The 21,385-nt window shown below is 46.7% G+C and overlaps 1 protein-coding gene across 7 annotated transcripts in view; it reads left to right on the forward strand.

Annotated features, from left to right (window-relative positions):
* LOC135917712 (uncharacterized) overlaps positions 1-21,385 on the forward strand; it is a 147,292-nt gene that overhangs the window by 111,703 nt on the left and 14,204 nt on the right. For 6 of the 7 annotated variants that reach the window (XM_065451273.2, XM_070536096.1, XM_065451277.2 and 3 more), the window contains one exon: positions 9,888-10,035. The exons of the other annotated variant lie outside the window; for it this stretch is intronic. In XM_065451273.2, coding sequence (XP_065307345.1) covers positions 9,888-10,035 — 148 coding nt within the window. The remainder of the gene's footprint in view (positions 1-9,887; positions 10,036-21,385) is intronic. 7 annotated transcript variants of the gene reach the window in all.

Consider the following 21,385-nt stretch of genomic DNA (forward strand, 5'->3'; position numbering starts at 1 on the left):
TGCCGCAGATCATTTGACACGATAAGCTGAAACCACCACCTCGACTGCCGCATGAGCAAAATACGTCGCCTCGGTCATTCAAACAACTTTGTTCTACGCCATCGCGCACTTCGTGAACTGCTGAACCATCGTTCTCGCGTGTTCCTCTCGGACGCCCGGCAGTCGCTTCTATCAGAATGCCAAATTCCCCGCATTGCAACCACTTATTATCCATAGACCAATGGTTTAACAGAACGATTCAACAGAACTCTTAGTGGCATGCTAACAATGTATGTTGCGTCTGACCACTCCATCTGGGATATTGTACTTCATATCGTCACATAAGCATATAACACTGCCTCTCGAGCCCACAACCGGATTCTAACCATTATTTCTGGTTTACGGCCATCATCACTCCGGCACCATTGATATGGTTCTCCCGTACCGGCCGGGCCCTGCTCAATGGTCACCTGTTTTTGCGGTCCCTCACTACGCCAAGAAAGGCCGACAATTGGCCTGTTCTTTGATATCTGGCCAACAGTGCCGCCAAAAAGAGCATCGCCACCTCTGCTCACCCCTCACCCCTTCCCCATCGACTCACTCGTGTGGCTTTGAGTCCTTCCTATTGCTGCTCCTGGCCTTTCGTCTAAGTACCGCGGCTGGTTGCGCAACCATCATTAGTTAATTACGTGGTCAAACCCGTATCGCCATCTCCCGATACGCGTCGCCAGGGGCGAAAGACTGTGCACATTGGCCGGCTGAAGCCGTATTACAATCCGCTCACCTCTTCCTAGGTCGCAACGGTGACTACTCCTTAATTCCGTGGGTGATTGTGACCAAGAAGATCACCAGCCTCCGTCAAAACCAGCAGCCACCAGCACCAGCCACACCGTCAAAACCAAATTTGTATATATTTATATTTGATTATATTCTTTTCATGATTTCTATTCTTAAGATTTCCGCACAACGCACACACACACACACACATATATGTATAGAGATATATATCACATGGCATCCAATGTATTTTGTAAGGGCCTCAGAAAGCCTTTTCGACCACTTATAAATAATTGACGTACCGTAAGTTCTTGTTTTTTCAGTTTCCTTACGACAAAAATGGTTTCCCACTTGTTCGAAGTATAGTTCTTCAGTATCATGTTTGCATGTCATATGTTTGCATCTACTCTCCAATTTCCGTGTTCAAATTACTCTTAAAATGTGAGGTGATTCAACTATATTCCTGCACCATGTTTGACGTCCTGAAACATAGAGACTCTGCACGACCACCTGGCGGGAGTGAGTGAGCACTTATGCGTTCACACGCAGTATCTGAAATTCCTGTGTGGCATTCTCCGCCTCGCCCCTGTGATATAGCGTCTACAGGGGACGTATTATTCGACATAACAAGCAATATGCATTAGCCCTGGTTTGCCAGGTAGCCTCGCAATTTTTTGTTTCTCAACAGTATTATTGAAATTTTATTTTTATTCGTGGTCCGTCAATAAAAATATGTTAAACTGTTCCCGCACAGTAAACTGAATGTACAAAATATCATCTTCGTAACGCCGTCATAGCGTATTACCGCCTTAAACTAACATCCAATAAATGTAACAAATATCCAGCAGAGACATTTTTATAGCAACTTTTCAACGTGAAGAAAGAGCACTTTTCACAGTACCATGAACGTTATTTTCACGTATACTAGAGGAATATCAACCTCTATTGGAGGTGTTGAATCTCCAGCTCGTACATCTAATGCTCCTCCAGACAATGTTCGTGGTTTACAGGGTAGCTAAACGTACTCCTTCACAGACTATAGAGGCTGACTGGTGATCTGGAACTGTCGTTTCCTTGCCCAGGCATTGATCATTATTTTTGCCTTTTGCATAGTAATTTTGCACCCCGCTCTTACACTCTGTTTGCTAAGTTCCTCAATCATTTGTTGTAACTCGGCTGTATTGCATGGCACTGAACAATGTCAGCAGCAAACCTTGGGTTCGTTCGCATATATATATATATATATATATATATATATATATATATATATATATATATATATATATATATATATATATATATATATATATATATATATAGTGGATGAAAGTAAAGTGGACGAAAACTGATGTTATTCCTAATAAAAAGCAGGCCCCTCGGTTAACCCCCTTTCTTCACGTTTATTGCATAACCAGGGCCATGAATCCGGCAACATTGATGCCTTCAGGTAGCATACGTGGGTTTATTGACCAGTTGCCTTCCCCCAAAAAGATCACGTTCTCATGATGTCTGCGGCAACAAGGACGTTCCACGTCCGCCGCCAAGGTCTGTGAGTGGTGGCGCTGGCTAACACTCCCATGGTTCTACTAGGCCACATAAATACCCAAGAAAGTGGATGGGAAAACGGCGCCGTGGTGACTCAATTGGTAGAGCATCGCACGCGAAATGCGAAGGTTGTGGGTTCGGTTACCACCTGCGGCAAGTTGTTTTTATGCGAAGCATATTACGAGAGCTCAACCCAGCTCCTCAGGCGCGGCGGTGTCGCCATGAAACCACGTGACACCGTGACGTCACGACAGAGGAGAAGTGGCTTTGGCTCAACTCTTGCAAGACGGGCTGGGTGGGAATCGAAGCAGGGTCTCCGGAGTGTGGGACGGAGACGCTACCACTGAGCCACGAGTACGATGCTTCAAAGCGGTACAAAAGCGCCTCTAGTGAATGCGGTGTTACCTTAGAAACGAGCTGTTTCTAAGGCGTGCGTCTCTTGCTCTAGCGCACATTTCGTTGCCGCGCCGAACGCTGCTTTGCTCGACGCTCACCGCGTCCAATGCGGGGCGCGCAGTCGCTGCCCTGTAGCCCATTGTCTTACACCCCTTGGCGGGTCGACGGGAACGCTGTCGCGTTCCACTCTTGAAGGCGAAGCAGAGTAACGCATGAGTTGTTTCTTCGTCTAGCCGAACCAAATATAGCCAAGCAACAGCAGTTCACCAGGCTAAACAGTGGTTCAACAACTAAAATAAAGTCTAGTATGCTTCGCATCCTGGGCTTAACCTTACCTAAGCCACAGCCATTTTTTCAGCCACTTTAATTTCAATTAATTTATCGTTTCGTCATTCCGTTTATTAAGCACAATAATTTCCCCTATGTTTTTCTTGGTGTCAGTGTTTGTTGGCTTCTCATCATATGACTAATAAAAATCGGGCCCCTCGGTTAATCCCCTTTCTTCACGTTTATATATATATATATATATATATATATATATATATATATATATATATATATATATATATATTTAGTCGCATCCGATAACGTCGTGTACAAAATTCGATGCGAGGTGTCTAAGCAAGAATATATCGGACAAACACGAGACCCCTTTCCGCCTGCGGTTCAAGAATCACCGCGCGCATGTGAAAAGTCTCCCGAATTAACCCTTGTCCAAGCCCGTTCTGCTGTCAGATCACTCCTTGGAATGCGTGAGCGTTGTGCTCTTGCAATATGGTTTCAAACACACCCGTGCACGCGAGCAGAGATAATCTATTTTCATCTATAAATTTGGAACGTACGCTAAAGGAAATAATGAGAGTCCGGGGTGTCTGACGTGCCTCCGGGATATGCCGTGAGAGTGCATGGGAAGCGCGAATACATGTTCCGTACTCTAAAATTGAGACGCTGGCCATTCACTGCTTGCACGTCCCTCCACATGGGCCTCAACGGGGCGAGCGGAAAAGCAAAAAATTCTGTTTCCTGCACCCTGCCGCTCAAGTGGTCATTCTGGGGTACATATGGCCCCTTCTTGGAATACGCACGAGCTGTCATTTGTCATTTGTCGGTTAAACGTTCAAAAATTGGACCACAAGGCCGCTATTTAACTCGCCTGCCTAAATCTAAGCCCAGGGGCGCACTCGCTTTGCGAATCGCACGCACATATTCTTTTTGGAACTACGTGTTTTTTTTTTTTCGCACCGAGCGGTACCGCAGAGTTGCCGGAACGGGCCGTGCCTTGTATATGTGTACTGTGAAACTTTGTTTTATTTTTTGCCACAAGTTGCCGCTCTTCTGTCTTCGTTCTGGGCCCCTTCGCTATTGTGCCCCCCTCCGCCTGATTCAACTTGCCCTCTCTCCCGCTACAACGGCAGCACACGCACTGGTGCTGCGCAGCGACCGCTCTCTGCCGCTACTTCCCGCTCCCCCTCACTCTCCGATTTACCTCTCCCTCTTCCTGTGGGCTTCTTTTCTTGTTTTTTTTCACTGACCTCCTTGCTCTACATACATGGGACTCCGCCTTCCTCTTGCCCTGCATAGCTGCCTAAGGCAGCTGTAAATCTGCCAAGGCGCCGAAAATCAATCATTGTCACAACTGTCCCTCTCGGTTTCATGAATGTGAGAATGACCAGGCACCCGGCCTTGTCTTCACTATCAAGGCCGAACTGCCATTTTTTTGTAACCCCTGATTACAGTGAACTACCCTGATGAAGATGGGCGCACCGTTCCAAACTGGTGAAAGTAAATACTTGTTCTGTTTGCCTTGTAGCGCCACGCAAGTTCTTTGCGTTGGATTGGTAGCCTGACGAATTCGTCTTTGCCGATATATATATATATATATATGTATATTTATATATATATATATATATATATATATATATATATATATATATATATATTGACCCGTGGTTGACTCAATTCAGCATAGTAGGAAAGCCGATATATATGTGTATATATATATATATATATATATATATATATATATATATATATATATATATATATATATATATATTATATATATATTATATAACTACATATATATATATATGTGTGCGTGTGTGTGTGTGTGTGTGTGTACACTTGTATTTACCTTGGCCAACCTCCCGTCTTCCAATCTTCTTTCCTCCAAGAGCATGCGTCAGCATTATAAAACTTATCTTATTCAAAAGGCGCGAGGACGACGATGGACAATGTAGTCGAGGCGGTCTAATTAATCTCGTCAAACGCAACCATGAATGATAAATAGAGGCAGCTACCCAGAACTTATGCCACTCTTCGTAGCAGAAAAAAAATCCTGAAGAAGTTGTTAACTCGCCAACTGGCCCAGGAGCCCCCTCGCGAAAGCGGTAGCCGTCATATTTTACATACAGCGCATGGCGCCTAATTTGAAGAAGACTGAAGAGCACGCTAGTGTAAAGGTGGTGTTTTCTGCCCCCTGCAAGCCTTAAAGCATCCCTTTTTCGCAAGGCACTCACCTATGTCACAAATCACGAAAATTAACACATACATTGTCAGGCAGGAGTCGTTTATGAAATTCCTTTGTCATGTGGTAGAAAGTATGTGGGACATACCGAGCAATGCGTGAATGAAAGGCAGAGGCAACATAAAAAAATGTTATAAGTGGTAGAGAGGGCCACATGGCAATTCAGTGTACAAATTTCAAATGTAAGCCAAATTTTCACGCCTGCCAGGAGCTGTGACAAATGGGTTAGATTAGTATTTGAGACCAAAACGATCATCGAGGCAGGTCATAGGCGCATGAATGTTGCTTGAATCTTATTATCGCAAACATACCTGCTCTACTTGAACGCAAATGCGCACAGATCAACCGTGCTAGTGCAGCTTGTATAAAATAGTGGCGTTCTTTTCTCCCGATAGAACATTGTTGGAAGTAAATAAGGCACACAGTGTGTGTGTTTATCTTCTTGTTTGTAATCTTCGCGCCTTTCGCATCACATCAGGCCCAACCAACACATCCAGTTTTCCATCTTAACATTATGAAACTAGGTGGCGATGATTTGATACAGAAAGCAGAGCATTGTGTACCACACACTTCACATGTACTTAACTAGTAAGGGATTGTGAACAACCTGTGAATGCGCCCGACCTTTCAATTTACAGCACGGTATTTGAAATTTCCCTCTCAATATTAGCATTGGAGTCCATCCCTACTTAATGGGAGTACAATGAGAACATGCCCAGTGTAAGCAAAGCATTCAAGCCATCTTAATAAACGAACATGTGTAATGAAGCAATTACAGCTAGCAAAATGTGCTGAGTGGCACTCTTCACATTCTGCACCAGCAATACTTCTCCTCTTCGAAATCAACGCATTGTGCTTGGGCTTATAGTTTGAGTCATATTTCTTCCCATTTGCAGATAATAACTAATTGACCCACATCCTCAGGTGGCGCTCAAGGACACTCATTTTTACCCCTTACACTTGCTGGCGTTCAGCCGCATTTGGGTTCATTTACACTCGCCTGAACTCATTGACTTCACACTCTTGTGAAATCATCAGAAACGAGTGAGAGGACTCTTGTACGATAGTACAGCGCGTGCAAGTGCTTGAATGTCACTCACATGCGAGCAACATTTCAAACATTTGTCTATTTCTGCACCCCACCCCACTTTTTGTTACCGCTAAATATCATCGATTCTTTTGTGTGCTTCATGATAAGCACACGATCTTTGCGCACTGTATTCTGGGCCTGATCTTCAGTTATCGGTGCTATGGTGCACTCTATAGTGGCATTGGAGATCCCGGTATACTGCTTTCTTTGGCATTGGGTTTATTACTGTCGAACTCTGGTGCTTTAATCCTGTGTAGAAAAAAAAACAGAAAAAAAAAACAGTCAAGTGACAATAAAAAAAATTGCCGAAATTTTATAATCTGAGGAACAAAATCTCCCAAGAAAGGTCTTATTGAGGCCTATTTTGAGTCAGTGGGTACCTCATAGACGCAAATTAAGACTACACAGCAATCAACAGAAGTAAGCGAAATGTCGAACTTGTTATGTTTTCTTCTTATTGTTTCATAGTTTTTTAGCAATGCAACGCTGCTTTCTGACAACACTAGGAAACGACAAAAGTACAGACATCCACTTTTTTCAGTCTGCAATAAAATTTGAAACTCCTAGGTCGAGGTGAGATATCGCGCCATTGAAATTTTGCCAGTGGCATAGAACTTCGCCCCTTCTAAAATTAACGACTGTACTGCTCCTCTCCCGGATATACTGTGGCAATCCTGCTTCTAGCAAAAACCGAGGCTTTTTCTCTGCTGCGAGTCGTCACAGTTAAATTATTATTTTCGCCTCAAACGAGCTTCGAACTAAAATAGGTTTTGTATTTCAGTCAACTCGACGCATTGAGCAGAAAAACGAGAAACCCACGCAAGTCTACAGATTACAACGAGGAAAGTACGTAACAAACCGCGAAACTATTCAAAATAAAGCAGTCGTTCGACAAACTTGAACTAGGAAATACAGTGAATTCCTTTTGCAAAGTCCACGAAGGGGATAAGAACAACGGAAAATTTCATGGTTGCAAGGCTATACACGCTTGCTAGCAGCGCGATAAAGCGCAAGTCCTTGTAAAAATCCGCGCATGAAATTTAAACTAAGGTACACCTGGCTAAGGTACTAAGGTACACCTAGCGAAATATAATGTTGTAGCGGGTGGCAGAGTAATGGAGACGATCCAAGAGCACGTACCGCACTGTTTAATTTCAGTGACAGCGAACTATATATATAGGCTGCTTGCCTATGAGGTAACATAAAAAGAACGAATCATGTTTGACACGTGTGGCACAGCACTTCATATCACTTCTCCCTTTCTTTTAAAACTGAAGTCTTTGCGCGGGTCTTCGTTGTCGGGTAGACCTCCGTAAGACCGGCGGACTTGGGGGACAGAGAGCCTGGTCGGCTAGGAGGCACGTTGGAGGTGTTGTCGAAGGAACAGGCGCAGCGCCAGTTGCTTCTGGAGTGGCCAGGCTGCATCGGCCTTCTGGCGTTGACGTGGGCCGAGTCTTGTTGTCCGGGCTGGGTTGAAGCGAGTCGGGAGCCTCCGCTTTTGGGGTCACGGGTGACGCAGGCACGCGACGGAAAATTTGGTCGAAGTGACGTCTGGCTAGGCCACTTGGAGTGTCGACCATTACAAGACGTGAACCCTCTGTGCTCTTTACGATGCCTGGACGCCAATGCTTCCCTTGGCCAAAGTTGCGCACCCACACCTGGTCGCCGGACTGGAACCTGGGAGGCTGCGAGCAAGTTCGAGGTAAAGACGGGAGGCAAGTCTCCAAGCGCGAACGAATTTGGTAGTTCAGCAGCATCTCTGAAGGAGACTTGCCGCACGGTAGTGGGGTTCGTCGATAGCCTAGGAGCACTCGCGCTAGTTTTGTTTCGAGATCGTTCACCATCGAGTGCTTAAGAAGGTCATCCTTTATTGTGTGGACCGCACGCTCTGCCAGACCATTAGATTGTGGGTGGTACGGTGCACTACGTAGATGAGTTATGTTATTGACAGTCATGAACTGGGAAAACTGCTGACTTGCAAACTGTGGCCCGTTATCTGATACAACTGTTTGCGGCAAGCCAAAACACGCAAACAATTCTCGAAGCCACGCGATTGTGACTTCTGTGGTCGCCGACTTGACGGGAAGTGCCTCAATCCATTTGGTATGCGAGTCGACGACTATCAGCAGCGTGCGTCCGTCTATCGGTCCGGCGTAACCAATGTGAAGCCTTGACCATGTGGTTCCCGTTTCTGGCCAACAGATAGGAACCTGTCGATGGGGCATTGGCTGAGCTTGTACACATGAGATGCACGAACGTGCAAGGCTTTCGACCTCACCATCCAACCCAGGCCACCAGAACAGCGTCCTAGCCAGTCTTTTCATCGCAGATTCAGATGCAGATGTGTGACCGATGTGGCTCGGCGAGCATGGAGACTCGTGCTTTGCGGGGTACGACAATGCGATGACCCCAGTAGAGCAGGTCTTCTACACTGGACAGTTCCAGTCTTCTGCAAAAATAAGGTTGAAGGTGATTTTGATACGGTGACAAGCGTTTAGGCCATTCATTCAGTACAAAGTTCTGCACAACGCTAAGGTTTTCATCGCCGTTCGTCAGCGCCCGTATGGCATCCGCTGGCACGAACGAGCTGTCAAGCGTCTCTGAAGACAACACGTATTCTGGTAAGGTGCCCGATCGACAAACGTCTGTTATCTGCATGGGCAAGCGGCTGAGTGCGTCCGCGTTGGCGTTTTCCTTGCCGGCCTTGTACTCTATGCGGTAGCTATATTGGCTTAGAAACAGAGCCCATCTCTGAATACGTGCCGACGCCATTGGGGGCACAGGTCGATCTTCTCGTAGAAGTCCCACCAGGGGTTGGTGGTCCGTGACCAAGACAAACTCGCGGCCCAGCAGGTAGTCTCGAAACTTTGTTACTCCGAATACCAGTGCGAGCGCTTCCTTCTCGAGCTGAGAATAATTATTTTCGGCGTGTGTTAACGTGCGTGAACGGAATTCATATTCATTCATTCATATTGCATTCAAATGTTATTTATCGGAAGCTATCCCAAGCATTATTTCTGCCTGAAAACGATTATACTCACGCCATGGGTGCCGCCTTGAATAATGTAAGCTTGCTCCAGTGCGTGTGGTATCTAAGCGATCGTGCTTGGTTTATCAAGAAAGTCACCCTGAGTACTGCAGCTTGAATGAAGTACCTTGGTAGTCGTCGTAATGGCGTCTATATAACTCTGAGTGTCATAATGATATAAAGTTATTGACATTGCTTATGCTAGCCTTGTACATTCTTTCGCTTCGATGGTTAGTAGATGAATTAAAATGTAGCGAGTGTGATACGTCGGGGGATATTGCGTCTCATAATGATGAATTGGCTTAAAGTATGTAACAGTGGGAATTAAGAAATCCTTCCTCTCGGTATTCTGAGCGGCACCCTCAGAACTAGCCTAGCATTGCACGACACACTGGAATGTGTCCGACGGCACTTTGCGCAAAAGAAGCAGCGCGCTTTATCACTCAGCCATCATGGAAGGGAAAAAACTAAGTGTAATGACGGATTATTAACCTAATGCACCTAATGAAGCTGGCCACATACCGATCATCTATGTGTTTGTGCAGGGATGTGCCGGTGGATATTTTTGTTGTGAATGTGCACCATCACGAACCCGATATCAACTCCGTTCACTGCCGCATCGTGCCACCAACCATACTAACCGCGGACGTCTTGGAGAATGTTCCAAAGGATTGGTTTTACAGCATCCGCATGGTAAGCAGTGGCCGAGTGCACTTTCACATATGCGTAATCGGAATGTTGTTTAACACGCAGCATGTAATATAATGCAGAGACTGTAATAAATTTCAACGGATAACTTATCCGGCAATAAAGACAGCGTAGCACCAGAAATGGTGCCCCGGTATCAGCAATAATGTTGCAAGAAAGAACAGTACTGGTAGTGGGACGTGGCATTAGCTTCGTCGGGCTTGTGTTTGGTGATTTGAACAATGCCAGCCAGATACCTATTAGAATGGCTTGAAATGTGAAATGAGGCATTTCAACATTTGACATTCTTGACATTCGCCCTGTGGTCTACGCTCTGCACAATTCGAGAATTGTGAGAAGGCTGAAATACGCCCTTAAGCTACGTCTAGGTATGAAACAAACTCGGCAAGTATCAAGCGACGCAATATCTAACGTCCAGCAGTGAGCGAAGATGCGTTATGATTGCACAGCCAGGCCTCGTCAGTTTGTGGAGGGCGATAAAGTGATGATTCTATGAACATCACAGAAAACCTAAATATATGTACAACGGGAAGGCCCAGCCTAAGTTGTTCAAAAACTATCAGACACCAGCTACGTAGTGAGTCTACATGAGTATCAGACGGTACAGCAAATTTACCTTCGTAATATGCTCAAGCCATAGAGATAATGGGAAGCAGTGTGGGCGTTTCTCTAAACGTACCTGAAGACATTGCAGTGGAGTTTCCAGAGTTAATTTCGGCGACGAACGGAGAAGCCACTGATGAAGTAATTAACAATCTGGTTTCTAAAGCGCAGCTGGCACCTAACCAGAAAAAAAAAGAGGGGCAAAATTTACTGCATGAGTATCGGAATATTTTTGTGGACAATCCAGGCAGGGCATCTGTGCTTACGCATGACGTCGAAATACCGTCCTCCCCGCCAGCGTGGTCTAAGGCATACCCCGTATCATCGCGTCAGTATGATATTATGGAAGCCAAAGTGAAGAAAATGTTGGTACTGGGAGTGATAGAGACTCGTGAGACGACTACACCTTGCCTTTGATCTTCGTTGAAGTACCTGGAAGAGATAAGCGTCATTGCGTCGGTTACCGCAAGCAAAATTCGATCACACAGGATGTAATCTGCCCGATTCCCAACATTTAAGGGAGCTTCCAGAGAGCTAGCAGCGCTCTATTCATTTCCACCCTAGATATTGTCGCGTGGTGGTAACGTTGAATAACACAGTAGCAATACTGTGAACGACAAAACTAACTTTTATTGGGCGAACCTGTGCCCACAAAACAGGCTACACTTATAGCACAACGATAGCAGGGAATACGGTCGGCGATCGTCGAAAATCTGATCAGCGGGTCAAGCGCGTCGGCTTTTATAGAGCAGTCATCGAATGTTCCAGACTAATCGTTGGGACCTGCGTGCCTTCCACAGAGCTCTACACCATTCGCGTCAGGCGATGAAATCAGATAACACAAGGTTTGGCGACAACAGACAGCGGATAGAAACATTGATAACTTTTCAGAAACTTTGCATACATGCAGGCGCATCCCACGCTGTGCGATAACATTTGTTAGGCGGCGAAACGTGGTCGCCCGATAAACATAAGTACACGTGTCAATATGGTCACAGGTTACTGGCAGGCTTCCGTCAGAGAGCAGGCTAGCATATACGCTGCATTCATTTCACCATTGGGTACTTTTCGCTCCAAAGGATTGAGCTTTAGCTTAATGAACGTGCCATACTCTTTTGCGAGCCTTATGGACAGAGTGCTGCGGGGGTAAGACGGGTTCGCTTTGCCATGTCTAAGCGATGTAGTGCCATTTTCCGCGTCCTGGCCTGAGCAGGCTGTACTGATGCGCTTACGCGAATCAGGCTCAAGAGCCAAGACTCCGAAATGCCACCTAGCGCAGGCAGAAGCAATCCACCTTGAACATGTGATCGGTTGGGGCCGTCACCACCGACGTGAAGGGGGTCGTAAGACAGGATTTTCTGTAGTCGTGCATGGAGACCGACATTGGCTCGTTCTGAGGTGTCCCAGGCAACTATCGGAGGTACATTGCAAAGTACTCAGAATTTGCAAGTAGTCTAACCGCTGCCCTCAGAGAAACAGAGCCCCAAGGGGTCATCATAGACAAAAAAGGGAAAGTGCTTTCGGCTCCCTGAAGGCCGCATTAACAAGTCAACCCGTATTCATATCGCCGGATTGCACTAAGTAGTTCAAAGTTTAGTGTGATGGTAGCGTAGGTGGCATGGGTGTTATATTTGGAGAAAAGGGTGAGGGATAGGAAGAGCACCTGGCTCTCTAGACAAGTCATAAGTAGACCAATCGCGAACAGGTGTACAGCGCCACCGAGAAAAAATGCGCGTGTATTGTAAGGACTCCTCAGAAACTGTCTTCCTATCTTGCTGGCTCAACATTCCCCATTGAGACGAAGCACTGCTCTCTCAAATGGCTACAACCACTGTCATCAAAGATGGCCTTCTGCTACACTGAATCCTCGCTTTGCTGCAGCATTCTTTGCGCGCAGGTTAACACAAGTGGAATTAAAACAGTAACGCCTATGGCTTAAGTCGAACCCTGTACCACAGGGATGAGCACTGATGATATTATATCAGGGCGTTTTTATTCCTGCCTGAGTTTTTTTTCAGTTATGCTTCTCTTTTGAGTGTGTTCTTCACTACAATAATTCATGACTGAGATTTTAGTGCTGCTGTGTTATTTTCATATACTAGCATGGCATAGAAACAGGACCATAAGCCTTGTGGAGCTTGGTGAGAATGTGTTTCCTGCTTGCCCGCTAAAGGGTTGCGTTTTCGATCTGGTTCCGACTGACACCTACTTTCAGCCAGAGATAGCGGCTTCACCTCACAAAGCATTAGTGGTGTTCTCAATGCGGAATGAAACAACGGTAGCGAGAGATTCACCGACCTTCTACTGGACGCGAGCTGTTGGACACCCACCTGAGGCTACGACTACCCGTGCAGTCCCTGCAGCTGCAGATGTAGTTCACTTCCCATCGGCATCTTCCTCCCGCGTCGGTGCAGTCTGTTACGACTGAGCCATGCACTGAACTATTTATGTTATCCCACGAAAGCATCGATGAAAGCCTGGACGTTTCAGGGAGGCTGAGCACCTGCAACCGTTAAAGAATCACCTAGGAAGCAGTAACGGCGGGAACATGTTAGTGTTTGTGCGCGCATTTTGGTATCCTTCCCCCGTGGCGTTCGCGGAGCCTTGATGTCTGCTTAGGCTCTACAGTACTCCGCAAGAAAGACGCCGACAGTGCCTTAGGGTGCGTCCGCGTGCGTCAATGTCTTTCCCTCTGCTGGGCCAGTGGCGGTAAGAGGAACCGTTGAGCTGTAAAACGGGCCCCGCCAACCGACTTCAGCCTTAAGATTTGAGCATGTTTCCCTTTTTGTCGCACTCCGTGGGAAGGCTTTTGGATATGCCCGTCCTGTAACGACGTACTAAACCTTCAGTTTTGCTCGTTACGTGGATCACCTTTCGTCTCTGGTTTATATTGCATGCGTAGTAGCGCCAGCGACGCAACACACCAAACGTTGACACGGAGCTACCAGCGATGCCGTCTGCGTTTCCCCGAAGGCCGCGTCGAAAGTGCGCAGTGTCTGGGACTACAGCCAGCGTCTCTGACGGCAGCTCGGCAAGTTTCAACCTTGGAAGAAGAGATATGGACTCACTTTTCGTGTAGGGTACGAAGTCCCTGCCTCTTCTCGCTTCGCAACGTTTCAGATACAAGTTCCTGTTATAGATATGTCTTTACTTGTATTTGCGCAAATGCATCACGTAAACACATGCACGCTACATGTACAATGTTGGTGAGCATGAACTAAAGTGCCTAGAATATACTGGCTAGTGTGCCGTCCACCAGCTCTTTTCTATGGACGAGCGTGGCGCCGCCTGCAATGAATTCCCACAATGGCCGGCAGAGGTCGCTGTCACACGGGTGGGTGCAGACTGCGCGTGTCGTCTGTTTCGCATATTAGTTTCGCAGTTGTTGCGTCGGTTTCTGTGTTTGCGTTTTCAGTGTTATTACAGCGTTGCGTGTTTGTGCTTGGTGTTGTCAAAGAGTGAGTGCGTGGCTATTATGTTCGTGTGCCTGTCATTGCGAGAACTATGTGGCGGCGGCGAAAAAAATGCCGAAGCTGAGACAGTGCAAGGAGAGGACCTGCTTTGTGCCGTTGTGTGGAAGTGCTTACCGCTCGAACAAAGGGCGTGTATCCTTGTTCACTCTACCATCTGATACGAAGCGGCAGCAGAATGGGCAAGAAGGATCAGGAGAATGGACAGAAGGCCGGCACCAACTGCTGCGGTTTGTGAAAAACAGTTCGAAAACAGCTTAGTCGAGCGCGCGTTCTCTATCACCGTGAATGACGTTGTCCACGAGATACCCCGCGATTAAACACGCCCACGGTGGATGTATTCTTCCATCGTGACCACGCCTGAAACCCTCAGCTATACCCACGATATTTCCTGAGTTTGCTAAGCATTCAGTTTACTTTTCCTGAGTACCAGGGAGGGAAAAAGAAGAAAAAAAAAACGAGCAGTAGTGTCTTGATCTACTATACTGCAGGTTATGTTGCACGATAGATTACTGCCCAAAATTCCTGACCACATTGTGCAGGCTTCCTTTGCGTAAGTAAAGCTGAAGCTAGTACAGACACTGCTTCATTATTGCACTTCCCATTTTGACTATGGAGGCCTTGCTTGTCTATCTTAGCCAGACGTCAACCGCTGTGAAGGCCGGGGAAGATGCTTTTTCTGTGTTCTTCAGCAAAAACAAGTTACATGTAGCGAGTATAGCTGATTTTTCAGGTCAGCCGCAGACAGCTGGCCTTTCCTCTTTCCTCAACCAGGGTGCCCAGAGCATGAAAAACCAGCTTTTGACAGCAGTTGCAAAGTTCTTTGTTTTCTTGAGGTTTCGTTTTTTTTTTGTAAAAGGCATCAACAAAGAGAGGGAAGCGCAAAGGCAACGGCAGAAGCTCCTGAAACTGCGTCACTGCGCGATCTATTCATGTATGTGTGCATTATCTCATCTGGGGCTGTCTTATATGCCTGCGATTGACTGTTGTTATGCATGAATAAAATCTTTGTTACGCTTAAATGAAATATCCGTTTCCTATTTTTGTTCACGTATATCAGACATAAAAAGAAATGTGCACGTATTTACCAGGTATAAAAAAAATGTATAGTACACGGAACACCATGGGCAGTCCATTCCACAGGCATTTTTTTTTGCTTATTATCCTATCCTCGGGGCCCAATGGGAATTATGAGGAGATGGGTACATGGTTTACAAACCATCAAAAACATTCAAACCTATGAGGACAACAATAAGATAGTAGGCCGAAATAGCAGCAAATAAAATAAAAAGAAAGAACACAGAAATTCAAGTAATTTCAAAAGATGATCGGTACAGCGGTTGTGAATGGTTATGCATTAATATAACATCAATATAACAGTAACGTCACCTTAGAATTCCTTTACTTTATTAGAATGAAGAATGTAACCTGAAACTTACCCTTAAAAAATTACGCTGCCATCATCGCTAGAATAAAAAAACAAGTGTCCTTATCTATCGCCGAAGATATACATGTACGAAGACGTAAGCCTGGTAAAGCCTATTCACTCGCCTTGTAAGCCTAATTCACTCTAATCCTTAATTAATACACCTTAATCCCTCTAATTCAGCCTTATCCCCATAATCCAATCAGTATAATGAATATAATTAAATTTGCTAATCATTTAGCATCTCCTATACACGGCTGGACATGCTTTGGTTCGTTTCTGGCCTTCCTTGGATCGTGTGATATGTTCTGTACCTCGCAACACGGCCTTGGAACATGGAGATCAAGGCATTTGCCTTATAAAGTACGTTTTCTCTTCGCCAGCATAGAAGCACATCAGGTTCCCCGCTCGAACCGCAGGTTCCCCAACACGCTTTTCACGCAAGCGACAAGCGCTAGAGAAGCCTGTTGTAATCGAAACAAACCCTGATTTATAAATCAGCTGCCCACATTTGAACTGTGCTGCTGCTACAGCTTAATAAAAACAAAAAGCGCAGCAGCCCGCTTGCCGATGCTGTGGAAACACGGCGGGCTACGAAGACCGGATGGTGCCGCGGCACCCACTTGCACTGCAGCGCCCCTAGTGGCAGCCGCCGGCATTCATTGCATTTGGTGCCACCCGAAAGGCCGCGGACGGCACACTAGCCAGTATATTCTAGGCACTATACCATGAACTATCGAAACTTTGCCACTGTTTCCCTACTACGGTGAGAATGAAATCCACCGGTGACTCCATACAAGTTTCCTTCCGACCACGCATTGACTCGAGCAGTGTCCGCTTTTCGTTCCGCCTTGCCATATCCTGGCCAGCCGATCCCTCACACATACATAATTTAAAATTTCTGGAACACAGCATTAGACGGCGACCTTTATGCCTAACAAACACTTACAGCAAAGTATTATCCCGTCTCCAAACAAATGAAGTGACAATGTAATACCTTCACATATGACACAGAGGTTAGCAATGGCAAAAAAAAGTAGAAGAACGTCTAATTCCACCTCTCAGCAATGCCGAAGAAAAACAAACTTTTTACAAGAACATGTCCCACACTTCTTGCACTGAGATGATTGCAACATCGATGCCGCTATCTTATTGCTAATTATTTTAGAATGAAAGTAGCCGTTAGTGATTCATTTGTTCTCGATTGCTGCAGGGACATCCTCTTACATTCCATAGTTCTGAATTACAAGTGTGACATGCGACTGTTCTTCAGTTAAGTTTGGCGTGTTTTGCGATGCAGCGTCCTTCGTTTTTAAACAAAAAAATATTATAGCGAGAAAGCATAAATTCATGAAGTGACGTAACATTAAAAATGTGTAGTTGAGTTAATAATTCGGCTCTATCAGACAAATAAGCTACCTCGCAGGCTAATCTATCACTCAGTTTCGTAATAAAATATCTTTCATTTGTAGGTGTGGGTCAAACACGAACGCTTGGGATCAAAATAGAAAAAAAAGTGAGTTACATAGAAATAGAACAACAGATATGGAGACCCTATGCCATTTCGTTGCAACCAACTCATAGTGCGTAGAAGCTTGCCAAAGAATCAACATGTGTGTCCCATGACATAACTGTAGAAAAGAGGATGCCGCTAGTTTTGAAGCCCTGAACGTATTCCACTTTTGCGCCGTTGATAAATAGAGACTACATCGTAAGATCTTTGTGACGTGGATAGTATGTTACTGCTTTTGCATTACTGTCATTCTGTTGTAGATAGTGTTGCATAGACCAGAGATAAATTCAATGTAAATGAGGTTGATATGATTTGCGAACTCCACAATCGAGCGACGAGAGAAGAAGGGATTTGTACGGTCAGCGTAAATGACGAACTTCACCGACTCATCAGTGGTAACATGTTTATTGGCATATAGAATAAACAAAATGGGCCTAGCATACTTCCCTCAGAGACTCGTACATTAACCAGCTTCAGAGAAGTTGTGAGCATGTTGCTTTCTACATACTGTATTCGGCAATGTAGATACGATTACATAAAGAGTGGGCATTACGTGTTATACGACAGTGATGAAGTTTGAAGGTGAAGATGAGCCTGATGACTAATGCTATCGAAAGCTTTCGAGTGGTCGGAAGAAACACCTCGAAGAAATTGTATCGGCACAGCTATCTTCTCCAAACCCACTAGACAGGAAGACAGCTTACGTGCACGTAGCGCAAAAACGAGAACAAACTAGTGCGCTTAAAAACCAAGCGTCCATAAATTCTACATCGACATGTCGGACACCTGGTTCACACAAATGGACAGCCACTTCCATATAAACAAGTTGGACGCTCCAGCTGCGTTCCTAGCACCGCCTAGCACTCCGCGGTCCTGACTTCTACGAGGACTTGCGTGCAGCCATCTTTGCTCAATACACCACCTCGAGCCTTCAGCCGTAACATCATTTGAACCGCGCGTCGTTCCACGTTTTGTCGTCCCACATGGCCTGTATCCACCCATGCCGATAGTCACCACTCGCCGGTCCCAGCATCAAACATCTACTCCATCTGTTAGCCTCCTCCCCATTTACCCGTTAAAAATCCGTTACAAAGGCAGCTGCGTGACGACACTTTCCAATGTATTCACTTGGACAAACGTAAGCGCTTTCGGCTACTCTAAGGCCCGCCACTCTCCTTCCTTGGACGTTCCCGCCAACTATCAGCTTTCCGTTTCGGGGCACCTCACTCATCACTCAGTTATAGGCTCGCCCACCAGCTCCACTAGGCGCAAACCTGACTCGCAGGCACGGCGATTCCATAAGCAAAAGCTTGGCAATGCCTTCAGCGACCATTGCAACACTGACGCTATCTGCATTTGAGATTTCACCGAAAGCAGCAGCAGGTGAGCCTTGCGACGTTCTGGGATCGCACCTTCCGCGGATTCCTTCCGTAGTTTAACAAAGTTTTGCAGGAGGAGATCTGCCAATTGGGGTCTTCAGCTCGAGAATGACTTCTACGTCAATGTGAGTGGCCAATATTTGCGCTATCTACACGCAAGTCATGACCTGCCAGACGGTCTTCTGTCGGAGCTTAATACTATGCCAGGCTCGGTAATCTACGAGAACCCGTGGCAGGCCGTGGTTTCGCACTACGGCATCACTATTGCTTCGCCTCGCTCACAACCTACGCTACCAGTGCTGCCTGGTACAATACTTTCGGATTGTGTGAGCCGGCAACGCCAACGGCGACAGCATATGCTTTCCGTTGCACCTCTGACCAAAGCCCTGGCAAAATATGCAGCGGACGAAGAGCAGCCGCACTCACTACGACGCCATCTTGAGACCAAGGCCTTGCTGGTCCTCACAATTCACCGCCCTGCTGAACTGTGCCCATACCTGTAATGGTGACGCAGCATGAATCAGCAAGGGCAATAAGGCACGCAGCGACATTCGTAGTTCCCCGCCAATGGCACCATTGCATGCTGTTCGACGACACCGTATTCGCCGTTATTCCCCTCAACGGCATGAACTCTCAGCACGCGCCAAGAACAACAAAATACGCATCAACTCTGCTTGTCGAGCTGCATTGGACTCGGCGCTAAGACTTCGACACCGCAAGACGACGCCCTCAATAGCCGCCCACAATGCGCCCTGTATCAAGATACTGCCAGTAGCCACCACCATTGTTATGCGTGCCGTTGCCCGAAACAGGCTTTATTTGGACTCATTAACGGACGCTATACTCCGCTCCATACATAGCAGTCAACGCTGTGGAAGCTATGCAAGATGTTCGGCCAAGAAACATTATGACTTCGCACGTCCCGTTCATGTATTGATGCGCGCCAACAGCGTTCGGTCGCGCGAGCATGCACGTGAATCTCCAGGGGACGGGTTGCAAATACCCCCCCCCCCCGCCCCCGCAAAAAAACAGCAAGGCCAAAAAAAATTGATTTAAAACAACGCTTTAGCATCGGTATACTACAGTCTGTTTCATTCTAAGGATAAGAACTTGTGTCATTCCATACTTGCGCTTCTTGCGTAGCCTATATAAAGAAACAGTTGCACGCATTTGTGGTCAAAAAAGCATCGAACTCTATCCAAATGCGAATGAAGCCACTGCATGAAGTCTCTCTAGCCTCCACAGTGTTGACTGCTATGTCTGGAACGGAGTGTAGGCATTGACATTCATGTACATAGTGCTGCAGTCTGTCTTCTTTGCATACGCGCGCCTTTTTGCACACATTTCTAGCGTGTTTCGCACTAGGAGGGAGGAGGACATTGTAGGGGCGTGAATATTTCCTCCGGAGCCGGTGAAGAAGAAGACGGCTCACGTGCATGTAGCTCGACAATAGAGCGCGCTAGCACGCTGGACGTGAGTGGTCGCGGTGTCTGCCATGCTAGGGACACCCCGGCGTCACGGCTGGCGAGCCTAAATCAACCTTATCCATGGCGGTCTCTTTTCGTGCCTCCTCCCACATAAGCTTTGATTTTGAAAGTTTTCGAGCCCTAGCTGGTCAGATGGCCACCCAGAGAAAAATAGGCATGCTCCGAAGCCGCATCAGCGGCCCGCAAGCAGCCTCTGACCGCAAGAGGCCTGAACCTGTCGACTGTTTTCGACTAAACCTAGGCTGTCGTGTTGCGCCGGTTGTTTGTTCGCGCCGACGACGTGTCCTGTGAGCCTTCCATATATTTACTGGAGAATGCATGGCTTTCCCTAAAACAGGAGTTGCGCAGCCCAACGCTACATATCAACACGACGAGTACGAAAACAAATATAACATTACCTTGACCCCGCCCCATCGTATTTTATGGCACGCTCGTCAGAGCGACTCCGCCTTATTTAGGGGCTCTGATTTCTACGATGTTGCACACAAGTAGTCATCCTAGGACGACCAAGTGAGTCTCCATGAGCAGTTGGATGGCAACACCAAATTGACAAATAGTATTTTTTTGCTAGAAAAAAGTCGCTGACTTATTTTGAAACCATGGATTACCATCCACACCGGACTGCATTCAAGACCAAGCTTACCGATGTCTTCGGCCGTCCTGCGGTTCGCGAGCTTAGTGCGGAGCAACGTCCACTGTCTTGAGCACAGTAGCGCGGGGTGACTTTCACTAATTATCAGAAGTATAACGTAGACGTGAGAAAGTGGATTGGTGCCTCAGGGACTAATGCGGACACGATCAAGCATATAGGCAAGGACATTGAAAAGGGTGCCTTCCTAATTGTGCTTTCGAAAAGCCTCCGAAGCTTTCTCAGAAGTTATTGACATGTTTCATAGCTATGACGGGTTCTGCCAACAATGCTTGGCCACCCGTCTCCCTTCCGTGCCAGAAGAGCTGCTGTCCAACATGACTTTTACTCTGCGCACCACCTTTCTGATCCCCCAGTTCAAAGTTTTCGTACGGGAGCAAATGGCTCGCCAGCTCTCCCTGATATTCTGTACGCCGGAGCCTAGCTCTTCCCTCAGTCATGGTAGGGCACATAATACAAGAGCAGGTGTCCGAAGGACTTCCAGCCGACTGGACGCTTCCATTCACGGCACCGCCAGCATGCGCCGAAGCCGCGCTGTGACCATAACGGCGGATTTGCTCGTCGCCGCCTCCGCTTACCTATCCCGAAGCCGGAGTGCGATCACGGCCACACACGACCTCCGGCGTACTTTTGCAAGCATGAGAACGTGATCTCACGTCGTCATTCACTGGAGCATCTAGTCCATTGTTGGCGCACCTAGTCCAAAAGTCCATTGTTGACGCAAATCCCGAGCCCTCGTCATTTGCCGCCCAACGTATTGAAGTCGCTGTCGAACGTATCCCTACGCTTGTTCTCATGCACGCAGGGG

The sequence above is a fragment of the Dermacentor albipictus genome, chromosome 3 (genome assembly GCF_038994185.2).
Source record: "Dermacentor albipictus isolate Rhodes 1998 colony chromosome 3, USDA_Dalb.pri_finalv2, whole genome shotgun sequence".
NCBI lineage: Eukaryota > Metazoa > Arthropoda > Arachnida > Ixodida > Ixodidae > Dermacentor > Dermacentor albipictus.